Here is a 12,862-nt window from a genome sequence, read left to right as displayed (position 1 = left end):
ACATCTGAGCCGCTGAACTCGCAGTGGATTACATTGCTTCTGAAGGGAATGCGCCCCCGATCTACATAAATGAGTCTATGTTCGAGCGAATTATTCATGATCCAGCCTCATCTACAGAAGAAGTGAATATAATGTTTTGTAATGAATCTTTGCAAATCGCAAATTGCTAATTAGCAAGTTTCACGATGAATGCGGCTAAAGTAAACAGTCTCTCTGAGAGCAGCTTGGAAGAGAGGGGCGGGGTCAGCAGATCTCATTAACATTTAAAGGAAAATACTACAAAAATGGCTTGATCTGAAAAGAGCTGTTTTTGACAGGGTAAAAAAAGGTTTCTCAAACACTACCATTGAGAAATTTTAACCAAACTATGTTACAGACTTTTCATTAAGATCCTAAAGAATCATATCAACTTGTGGAAAATGGGCATCCTATGACCCCCTTTAATAAAAAAGTAATTCATTAATAAAAATGAGTAATAAAAGTTTTTGGGTCAGTAAGGTTTTTTTTTTTTTTAAGAAATGAATGCTTCAAATAAATGCTATTTATCAAAAAAAAATCCACAGAAATATGAGGCAGCACAACCATTTTCAGCTCTGATAATAATAAGAAATGTTTCTTGAGCACCAAATCAGAATATTAGAATGATTTCTGAAGGATCATGTGACACTAAAGACTATAGTAATGGAGTAATATACTGTATTAAAATAGTAAAGTTATTTTAAATTGTAATAATATTTCACAACATTATACTTTTTACTGAATATTTACAGTAAATTAAATTATATAATTTAATAATTAATAATTAAAAAAAAAAGTTTATATATATATATACACAATTGCAGAACACCCAATCCCTGTTCCCTGCATCTCCCTCCTGCATAATCAGTTTTTCTTTTTCTCCTTGTAGATGGAAATCAGCTCACAGACAATTTGCGGGCTATATACCGTATATATTTTTTAAAAATAATTCCAGTCTCGCTTGAAATCTCCGGTCTGACGCACGCGGGTTCTCGCGTTATTTCCTTATCACTTCTCGCGGCGATTCTTCCTATTGTGAAGTCATGCAGTGTGAAACCCCCTGTCGCCGATCCATCGTGCAATGTGAACACAGCAGCAACTGAATGCTACCCCAGATAGTCACACACAGTGTGAAAACAACGGCGAGCCGACGAGTTTGAAAATCGTGCAGTGTGACCTCGGCATAAGAGCTTGATTAGCTGGTTCAGGTGTGTTTAATTAGGGTTGGAGCTAAACTCTGCAGGACACCGACCCTCCAGGACCGAGTTTGGACAGCCCTGGTATATATAATATATATAATAACTTTTATTTGTTATTGGTATCATTCAAAACTCCCATAGCTGTACATTTGATAAATCATCAAATATTTTATTGCTGTGATTGCGTCACGTCACACAGCAGTTTCACGACTAATGTTTTTATATGCTGTATAATACTGTGACCAACTTCTCATGCATTATGCATTAACTTCTCAAATTTGAAAGATCAATTTCTTGCTGAGATCAAACCTGCGACACAAAGAGATACCGGGAGACTGGGAGTTGAAGGTAGACCTGGACAGGATGGGATGGAAGAGAAAAAAGAGGAAGAGGAGGAGGAGGAGGAGGAAGAGTGCAGCGTGTCAGTCGAAGCTGAGCTTGCCTGCATGGAGGAGAAATGGAGAGAGCAGTGCACCATCAATGAAAATCTGAAACTCCTGCTAGCCAGTGAGGAGCAGCAGTTTAAAGTACGTAAACGCACACACACACAAAGGCACATACATTATTCAGGTTCCTTCAACCTCACAGGGAAGAGCCAGCCAAGGATACTCACACATTAATTTGCATAAGATGTCAGCGCACACAAGCGTGCAAACACAGTTGAACTTCCACGGGTTGATTTTTAGGTCTGGTTCACAGAGGTATCGCATTTCCGTCAGTCTTGTGAGCGTGTGTGAACACAGCAATCATTAAGGACAGAGCTGGCCAAGTGGAAAGGAGGTCGTAAAGGGCTCTTCTTGTCTGAGTATTTGGACAAAGCTGGAGACACCATCAAAAGGAAAGTCTTTTATTTACAGTGTGTTTAAACGCATGCACACGCTCTCACCAGATGCTTTATGACTGTTTGCTGGAGAGCAGGGTAAGATTGTAGTAAACCCATTTCAACTGAACTTCAAACCCAAACAGACATTTACACAACGATAACTCCGAAAGAGAGAAAGAGAAGGAGATCAGCAGACAGTACACTGATGTTTGCTTTCTTTCTCTATTAGATGTGAGACCTCTAGTTACAAAGACTATGAGTGAGATTACAGTCGATATCAATTTGTCTCAGTTATACACACTACTCTCAACTCTAACCTGACATCTCAGTTAGCAAACTTAAACCTACAGTGTTATATAGGACAGCATATACATTTAAATTGATCGTTTGTCAAAAAATGAAGATTTTTAACTATTCACCTTAATGCAGCGCAAACATGCATATTTTTTTTCCCCTGTGAAACATAAGAGATTAAGATTAAGAGATTGTCCATTTTATTTTATTTTTTTAAAGAAAATTAATGCTTTTATTCAACAAGGACACATTAAATTGATAAAAAGTGAGAGTAAATATACTTATAAGATTTATCTGTCAAATAAATGCGGTTCTTTTGAACTTTCTATTTATAAAAGGATCCTGAAAAAAATGCTCCCAGTTTCCACAAAATTATTAAGCAGCACAACTTTTTTTCAACATTGATAATAATAATAAAGGTTTCTTGAGCACCAGATCAGCATATTAGATTGATTTCTGAAGGATCGTGTGACACTGAAGACTGGACTAATGACTGCTGAAAATTCAGCTTGCCTTTAGAGGAATAAATTATACTTTAAAATATGTTCAAATATTATTAAAACATTATTTTAAAATTGCAATAATAGTTGTCAATATGTCTGTTTTCTGTATTTTTGATCAAATAAATGCTGCCTTGGTGAGCATACAAGGCTTCTTTCAAAACTCGAAATCAAACTTTTGAACCATGAACTTTTGAGTGACCTCTATGAAATTGTTTCTAACTTGAACCAGTCATTTCAAAAGTAATGGAAAATGTATTCAGATTTGTTGGTCAGAAAATCCTGAGAAACACCAACATTTCAAGTCCAGATTTAACATGTAAAGCCACTCCTTATCTGTTTTTAAATATTATAGGACTTGCAACTTGCAGGTAGTGCCTTTAGTGGTTTACAATCACACACTTCACTTTCAAGCGGTGTTCTTAGAGCAAGTTATAAAATACATGTCTAGATGCCACTCAAAATATGTTTTATGAATTCCTTGATAGACTCAGGTGGCAGAGAAGGACAGAGAGGTGTCAGCGCTGAGGGAGAGTCTTGTGGTGGTGACCAGGGAAAAAGAGAGACTGGAAAAGGTAAGAGCATTTACACTATAAACCTGTTTTTATCATTTTTGTTTGTTGCTATATACACTAGTATTTTGTTCTTTGTTTGCTGTTCAAAGCTGCAGTATCTTCTAAAGCCGGTATTATTAGCTTGATCTTCTAAATGTTAATGAGAACCTTTAAATATTAAATACCTTAATTTGATTCTTAGCAGGTAAGACGCTGAAATCAGGCAGAGTGTGAATGTTTGAGCCCCAAGAGTCATGGCTAAATGCCACATTCGGCTCCCTGATTACCCATCAGCACTTGTGTTAAATGTTAAATGTGTGAATAATCCCTCTAATCATGGCTCACGGATATGAGGTCAAAGGAGAGGGAAAGAAAAAACAAGAAAAAGAGTAAAAAGCAAGGAGAGTTATACACTGTGTCAGTGCTATTTAAAGACTGGTAATATTTCATCTGTATTACAATAGTACTCAAGATTTCAGTTTCTTTGGTTGAAGATCATTGGCCAAAGTTTTATTCAGGTTCTTGTAGTGTCTAGTTAGACTGGGTCTCGTTTGTAATATTGATTATTAATGCTATAAATAATTTTGTTGACTGCTTGTTTTTCTTGCAGGAGTTGCGGCAGTGTATGAACAGAGTGGAGGCAGCAGGGAGTCGGAGGTCAAAGGTCAGAGAGCCAATGATGCTGCGTTACCCACTGCCGTATCCACAAGACCAACCTCCACTTCCACTGGTACCCCAACAACCTGCTGAACTGCAGTATGGAAACCCCTATTCAGAGCAAGAGACCCGGGGTGGGTGCATGCGTTTGTCTACTTTTATTTGTTTCAAATCCATTTTTAAAAGCAAGTAAAGTAAATAAACTACTAGATTATTTGAAAAATGTAGATTGTCTATAATGACCCGTTTATGGTTGAATTTATTTTATACTAAAGTAAGTCATATTTACTTTAGAAAAAAACTTGAAAGTGTTTACTTAATTATGAATAATGTATAAATATGAATAATATTTCATACAAAACCATTTAAAATTTAGGGGCCAGTAAGATTTTTTTGTTTTTTTTAAAGACGTCTCTTATGTTCACCAAGGCTAAATTTGTTTGATCTAAAATATAGTAAAAACATAATATTGTGAAATATTATTGCATTACAGTTATTTTTTACTTTACTTTACTTTTACTTTTAGTCATTTAGCAGACACTTTTATCCAAAGCGACTTACAAATAAGAAAAAGTAATTAAAACTAAAAGCTAAAACTCTATAAATACTATATATGTACACATTTAATAAAATAAAATAAATTAAATAAAAATGACAAATCATACAACAACATTTCAAAACTAAACATTTAAAAGAAAACAAAAGCTAAAAACAATTCAAAATATTAAAAGAACAAAAGGTATGAGTATAATAATGATTCTAACATAACATTAAGCCAAACACCAAAAAACAACTACATGTGTACTTTTTATTCTAATATATATATATATAAATATATATATATATAACGTTATTTATTCATGTGAAATATTTATTCCTCAATTTTCAGCAGTCATTACTCCAGTCTTCAATGTCACATGATCCTTCAGAAATCATTCTAATATGCTGATTTGATGCTTAAGAAACATTTCTTTATTAACAATCCTGAAAACAGTTTTGCTGCTTAATATTTACAAATATACAGTTAATTGCATTTCATAAGTGTAGTATATTTGTTTTGCTTTTGTGTCGAAATTGGTAGATTATCGAGACCAGTTCAGTGACATTGGTATCTAACTACTGAAATGTGACAGCCCTATTCAGAACTTCCTGAATTGTTGGTGCTTAGATGGAGCAGATGGGGCATTATCCCCAGAACAGACCTGCCGGCCCCCTCCTTTGGCTCCACCGCCGTGGGGTGGTCCTGTGGTCTGCAGTCAGCCATCACGCAGTCTCAGCCCCCCTGATGGCCTGGAGAATCCTGCTGAAGAGAGGCCTAATGTAAGGACACATACTGTACACATAGATAGAGCAGTGGAAACATTTTGAAAGCACCACAACAACTTCTACTGTGTATGTTTTCCTTTGGCAGCTACATGATGTACAATAGACATGGTCTGTTTTAATGTAACTTCAGACTGCTATAAGTAGTGCTTGATGGGTAGTATTGGAAGAGTGCATTTTAATCTGGACAGTGTCATTTTTAAAGCTGTTGCTTATCTGCAGTACATTGTTAAAACACATCCTGTCTGATGTTACAGTGACATTTAGCAGATGTTCTTTCAACGTTACAGCTTTAGAATAGTGATTTCCAAACTTTTTTGTCACAGCACCATTGATAAAACTGATATGTTCATCTTCATTAACACCAAAGCAGAAATGTGTTTTTACTTGATATTATACTGCATTTCAATAACAACACATTTGAATGTTTATGGTTCTCTGAGGTTGGTTTATGGTCACATGACATGTAGGTAAACAAAATATTTCATCTTTTTTAGTAAGTGTTTTGACTTTTTAAATTATTTTAATTTAATAAAAATTGTATTGTAATTTTATTTTTAATTTTAGAATTATTTATTTTAATATAATTTTTTTTATGATTTAATTAATTATTAGCTTTTCATCAACTCATGAACCCCCAGGGTTTTGCAAACCCCAGTTTGGAAAAACCCTGTTAGACTAGATATCATTTAGCATTATCTTGAAAATGATTCAAATATTATTACAATGATTCACAAAAACAATTTATAGTGAATAAAAAACAAACATTACTCCTTTCTCGTTAATGAGATGTCTAATCATCTTTGTGTTTGGCAAGATTTTACAGTTGTATCTAAATTTTTTCAAATGTGAAAAGGAGTGTGATATAAGAGGATTGAACAATAAATGCTTAAAGGATTACTTCACTGAAAATAAAAATTCTGTCATTAATTACTTACCCACAATTGTTTTGTTTTCTCATACATTGGAAAGGCTTCAGGCTTAAAGTGCATGAGTCATATGGATTACTTTTGTGATACGTTTATGGGACATTTGCATTTTTTTTTTAAAGCTTGGAAACTTGAATTACCATTCATTATAATTGCAAGGAAAAGAGCGACCAGCACATTATTCAAAAGAAAGTCATACAGGTTTGTAATGACATAAGGGAGACAGAATTGTTGTTTTCTTTCAAAAAGGATGCAAAAGGACCATAAAATAATCCTAAAAAAAATAAAAAAGAATCCCCACTTTATAATAAGTGTCTTTAACTACAATGTAATTAACTTTATATTTACAATGCACTTATTGTATACATACAATGTTTTTACATTGTACTTGTATCTAAAAATACAACATGAACACAATGAGTACATCGCAGCAAACAATTATTTTGATGCAAGTACATTATAGTTAAAGTCACCTAATATAAAATGGGACCCATAAAACTAGTTCATAAGACTCGATGGATTACTTTTGTGATACGTTTATGGGACATTTGCATTTTTTTTTTAAAGCTTGGAAACTTGAATTACCATTCATTATAATTGCAAGGAAAAGAGCGACCAGCACATTATTCAAAAGAAAGTCATACAGGTTTGTAATGACATAAGGGAGACAGAATTGTTGTTTTCTTTCAAAAAGGATGCAAAAGGACCATAAAATAATCCTAAAAAAAATAAAAAAGAATCCCCACTTTATAATAAGTGTCTTTAACTACAATGTAATTAAAACTTTATATTTACAATGCACTTATTGTATACATACAATGTTTTTACATTGTACTTGTATCTAAAAATACAACATGAACACAATGAGTACATCGCAGCAAACAATTATTTTGATGCAAGTACATTATAGTTAAAGTCACCTAATATAAAATGGGACCCATAAAACTAGTTCATAAGACTCATCAGCTTTATTTTACGTCTTGATGAAGCTTTTTGCAAGCTTCAGCGCTAACAAACGGGGTGTTATTGTGTCAGTCTTTAAACTGATACTGTATGTGGCATTGCCTTTTTGCCACTCTTCAGCAACCTTCACTTCTTCTTCCTCTCTCTCAGCCTTTCTTTCCGTTTTCAGCCTTTCCTCTCGACTTCCACCTTGTCGCCCTTGGATTCAAACTCTTTCATTCACTCTTTTTTCATCTTCTTTTCCTCACTGCCCTCTGCATTCCCCGCACCATCAGACCTCAGTTCATAGGTGAATACTGAGGTGGTTCATTTGCATGAAACTGCAATTAAGGCTGTTCTCTTTTGAGCTCGTTAGCGGATTAGAGTGACGAGGCTAGAGGCTCGTTAGAGAGAGATGTTGACGAGGGCTATGCTAATTGGCTGGGGGTGCCGGCCTGTGATATTTGAGGGTGCAGATCGGCGCTGACCCCTTTCTCCTCCTTTCTCGTTTGCTGCGTTAAAAGCCCATTAACCTTTGCAGGAAGCTGGCTGTGTGCAGACAGGCGTGGCTTTTCATCGAAAGTGTGGGTGGGTGTGTGTGTGTGTCTGTGTGAGATCTTAGCTGTTATGTCTCAATAGAGAGGTGGCAGCTAAATGTGTCCGCTGAAGAACATTGTATTATGTCTCAGTCAAGAAGAAATGATGTGTGCGTTTCATTTTGGTTTTTATGTCTTTCTTAGGGAGGTGATGGTGAGGCCCCTGCAGTCTGCGATCATCAGAGTCTGGAATCTAATGAGAGCCATACCAGCTTCTGCTTTGACACCAGGTGAATGTTAGGAAATACATGCAACTATACTACTCATACTGTGTTTGCATTGCGTATTCTGTACACTGTTAGTATGCATTGAATGCTTAGAAGTACTATATTTGCCAAAACCTGTTGTATGCTGCATACTATGTGAAACACTGTATCCCACAATGCAATGCTCTGGACTTGACTTTCAATTTCCAAAGTGACAAATGACTAAAAGTAATATCACAATTTTATTTAATTTTGTTCTATAAAATGTGTTTATAAAATAAGGACTTTATTTTAAAAGGCCAATGATGCAATAATGTACATGTTTTTTACATTTTTTATTTTATTTTATTTTAAAATAAATGTTCTTTCTAGGGTTTTTTGACTCATTATTGGATCTGAATGTCAAAAGTTTTGGAAGACATACAAAAACATTTCTTTACCCAAAAATGAAATAAAATATTACCGTAAATACTTATTTCCAAGGTAATAACTGGATGTCATTTGCAGTTTGGTGAGGTTATGTGACAATGAAGCATACTAAAGGTTTACAGTTGATTCATGATTACAAAGTGTGTGCTATAAACTATTCTAAATATTAGACCGTAAACACTACAGTACAGTATATACTGCATAGTGTGCAGCAGCAGTTATTTTAGTATAATTTATATACTATTAAATTTTGTTAACATTTTTGAAATTGTCTCTATATTTTCTGTTTTCATTTTAATGTTGGCTAAAGATTTTGTAATTTAAGTTCAAGTGTTTTTTGTCATTTTTATGATTATTTTTTAAATATAGTTTAGTAAGTTTGTTATTATAATTTTTTTTGTTGTTGTTGTTGCTTTAGTACTTCAAATTAAATTAAATGAAAATGAAAAAAGTTACCTTGGAAACTAGCTGAAATCAATTTTATGTATTTTATTTTTATTGTATTTTATTTCAAGTATTGGAAATGTTTTTAGTTTGTTATAACAATAACCCTGATAACCAGTAAGCTAGTTTTTCATTCGAAACAGTCCTGGAATTGATTTTCCATTTCCAAAGTGATGACTGACAGAAAGTAATATTTTATTTTGCTTTATTTTATTGTCTTGTTGGATCTGACTGCTAAAAGTTAGGACTTTTTCAGATAACTGACAACCACTTGCTGACTAAACAATAGTGAGATTAACACATAGCATACTGCTGTTTAAAATGTTTACTCTCTCATAGTTTCCACTGTAAACTTGTAGTAGGCAGTAAGCAGTCCTGCATATTATGTTGTAGTAAGCAATAAGCAATCATTCATTCCAAACACATTCCACTTGCCACCATAGTTGTAGAATAAAACCGTCTCACTTTCTTCCCCACTCAGACCTGATGTTCATAAGCGGTGTCCCCTGTGTGAGGTGATCTTCCCGCCGCACTTTGAGCAAAGCAGTTTTGAACGCCACGTGGAGTCTCACTGGAGGGTATGTCCTGTCTGCAGCGAGCAGTTTCCTCTGGACTGCCAGCAGCATCTCTACGAAAAGCATGTGCACACACACTTTGAAGAAAATGTTCTGAACTTTGACAACTTTGATTAGAAAGGAAAATATTTATTTGATTCTGGTTCAATATAAAACGCCTCAGGTGATTCAGGGGCTTCAGTGTCTTTTTTTTTTTTTTTAAACACGCTGATGTTGTCACTTTGTCGTAACCGCTGCACAACTCGTGCCAGGAGGACTTGCTATCGGAATATTTGATTTGCACATAGACGAGCATTAATTCAGATATTTAAGCTTCTAAGGGACATAATACTATAATAATGGTCTTCAGGTGTAATAGATATATAAAAAAATTTAATAAAAAGCACTTTTTAGTTTAAAATGTTGTGCACTACTGTAAAACTGATTGCGCTTTAAAATGAGAGCAGATAGCTCTAGGTTGTTGTTTATGAAAATGTAGACTTCATTTTAAAGGACTAATGATGCAATGATTTATGTTTATTTAGCCAAAAGGAGATGGCCAAAATTAATAAAGCCAAATCACTAAAATTACTCTAAAATCGTTACCTTGGAGACATTGAATGCTTTATGTGTGAAAAACAGTAACTAAAAGACTAATTTAAAGGGATAGTTCACCTAAAAATGGAAGTTCTGTCACCATTTAATCACCCCCATTTTGTTCTAAAACCATATAACATTCTTCTGTGAAACTAATTGCTGGTTGTGCTTCAAATGCAATTACGATAAATGTGGACTGGAGCTTTTAAGTTTCAGAAAAGATGTAAAAGCTCCATAAAAAAATATCATAATATCTTTTTAAGTTGAGCCAATTAACTGAATTATGGAAGCCTGCTTCTGCCACAGTTTTGAACTCCCAATTCTGAGAAGAAAAAGAATTGTGAGAAAAGAAGTTACAATTAAATTTTTTTTTTATCCCGTGGTGGAAACAAGCTTCCATACGGAATCAGTTTAATTTGTGAATGAATTGTTTAGTGGCTCAACCAATTCATTTAGGAAGCGTGAAAGCTCCAGTCTCCATTTATTCTACTAGTAGCTCCTTTAAATAATCCAATTATTTAAAACAAATGTTATTCTGTGTGATGACAAAACATTTGTTTTTAAGTGAACTATTTCTTGAAGCTCAGCAAAAATGACCAAGTAACTCAATCCAGAGCCAGTGTGCTAAATCAATGGCTGTGCAACTTTTCAGTGCATCATTGGTTCAAACATCTTGCATCGAACAACTTAAAACATTTAGTTTCAGCATTATATCCATCACACATTCCTGCTTGAAATCCATTTATACAACACAGCTGATGCTTCCCACTGTAAGTGTGCCAGGAAGTTTAACTTAGGGTTGATCTGTGGTTGTGTGTATCAAGTGTATGTTTATTAATAAAGAATGCTACAGCTCAAGTTCATTAAACTGAACATTTGTCCTTGTATCAGCAAATCATTACACAACAGAATAGTCATTGCATCAACACTCTATGGACAATAAAACACAGAAACAGGCAGCGCACTTGTTTGCTTTTCTTTATTTTTGTACCATTGTCCTAAAGTTTACATTGCAGCTTGAGGATAAAGACGTCTCAAAAGAGTCTCTCGTTCGCTCACACAAACACACACACATTATATGTCGTCTCACATACAAATTGCCTCGGTTCCACAAAACATTTTCCACAAAAACATACAGTACGAAAATATAATTTCAAAAGCACTTTACAAAAGACTTGCAATACGATACATTCACTAATATAGTATATCAAACTCCCTCCAAAATAAATGCATCTCAGTCACATTACTAGGTGTTAGGAGTCACTCGGATCCTATCCAATAAAAATCATGTTTAACAGGTTCTAGTTTGCAATTCAAAGCTGAGGCCAAGGAGAGGTACAAATGTGGTTACTGGTACATAGTCCAAAAATATACACACATACATACAAACAAACATGACACTGGATGAATTGGAAAATAACAGGACAGTGAGTCATCTACAATGAGTCACTCAACGATAGGCATCCAATACTTCCTTCATTCCCTAGCTCCAGTTTTTGGCATCTAAATTATAGTAACGATCCATTCAGTCAACTTTAAGCCTCTTTTTTTTCCCAGACAAATCATGGCAACCGTCCAAGATATTAGTGTTTAAATACAGATCCTGGTCCAAATATGGAAATATATGGAACATTTTGTCCATATTGAATTTCTCTGTCCCATCTTAGCACCACTAACAAAAAAAAAAGTATCATGTATTACCATGTTTTTGGACATGTACCATAAAATACCATAAAAATACCATGGTATACATTTCAAAGAACCATGGAGATCTGATAGCTTCATTGAACAGCACCTTGTTTTTCTAAGCTTCATATCTGGAGATATGGCAGTGCCGATTTTGGTCCGTGTTGTTTAATTTGACCAACCCTAACCAAGAAAAACAGACTAGTGGATAGGAAAGCTTCTTTGCACCAAACATTTAAGCTCTTAGCAGTTGCTAAAGACAGTTTACTTTTGTAAACTGTGGTATGCTTTTATTTTTGGCCAACAACAGATCCAATGCAAAATCGTTCAAGAATCAAAGTTGAGAAAATATATTCAGGCGTAGCTATGCATCTGGCACTATCGAACTGTAATACTAGCAGTAACAATATAAAGTAATGGTATAATACTTTTGACAACAAAGACTGTAATAGTAAGACTACAAGCCAAGAGACAGCAGAGCAGCTAAGCGGTCGTGTCATGCTAGAAAGCCGTAGCCTACAATACAAGGCAAGCAGAGGGCTAACAAATACGTATACACAAACACAACCACGAGGACAGTCCCAAATGTGTCAAAAATAAAAAAAATAAACAACAGTAACGACCATAATAAAGATCGTACGAGCTAAAACTGACAAAAAATACTGCAAGGCTGAGTACACAAAGAGAAGTTTAGGTCCTCTTTAAGGCTCCTCCACTAACAGGCACCAAACGGATAACCAGATGTGACCCGTCGTGTGTTTGGCAGATCATCCATGTTTCTTTTTCAGTTGGGGAAGAATAACTTGGCACTTCTGCACTGCTGGCATAACAGCAGGGTAATAGGGCAGAATCAATCTGCCCTTCTTTGTCTTTCTTTAAGCTGATGCATTTCAAATGGGATTATTGTTGGCTTCAACAATAATGTGTTTTCATTCTGGGATCATTATGTAAAATATTGCTCAGAACTCAAATGCAACTAGACAGAAACCACGTCTACGTCATGTAACCGCTTGCAGTCGTCTGGAGAAGGCCACATGCAGAGAATTCAATTTCACACCGATGGCGCTGCCTGCATGCCAGCCACATGCAAAAGAAATCTGGAAGGGTAACT

At 34.9% G+C, this 12,862-nt stretch overlaps 1 protein-coding gene across 1 annotated transcript in view; it reads left to right on the top strand.

Annotated features, from left to right (window-relative positions):
* Nucleotides 1–10,928, top strand: part of LOC107602364 (tax1-binding protein 1 homolog A-like) — a 14,390-nt gene extending 3,462 nt beyond the window's left edge. The window contains exons 8-13 of the mRNA XM_016294845.1: nt 1,503–1,744; nt 3,323–3,409; nt 3,999–4,179; nt 5,214–5,365; nt 7,980–8,065; nt 9,396–10,928. Coding sequence (XP_016150331.1) covers nt 1,503–1,744; nt 3,323–3,409; nt 3,999–4,179; nt 5,214–5,365; nt 7,980–8,065; nt 9,396–9,606 — 959 coding nt within the window. The 3' untranslated portion in view covers nt 9,607–10,928. The remainder of the gene's footprint in view (nt 1–1,502; nt 1,745–3,322; nt 3,410–3,998; nt 4,180–5,213; nt 5,366–7,979; nt 8,066–9,395) is intronic.
* The last annotated feature ends 1,934 nt before the right edge of the window (nt 10,929–12,862 follow it).

Source organism: Sinocyclocheilus grahami, unplaced genomic scaffold (assembly GCF_001515645.1).
Source record: "Sinocyclocheilus grahami isolate Dianchi unplaced genomic scaffold, SAMN03320097.WGS_v1.1 scaffold325.1, whole genome shotgun sequence".
NCBI lineage: Eukaryota > Metazoa > Chordata > Actinopteri > Cypriniformes > Cyprinidae > Sinocyclocheilus > Sinocyclocheilus grahami.
The sequence above is the reverse complement of the archived record's forward strand: the minus strand, read 5'-3'. Positions and strand labels throughout refer to the sequence as shown.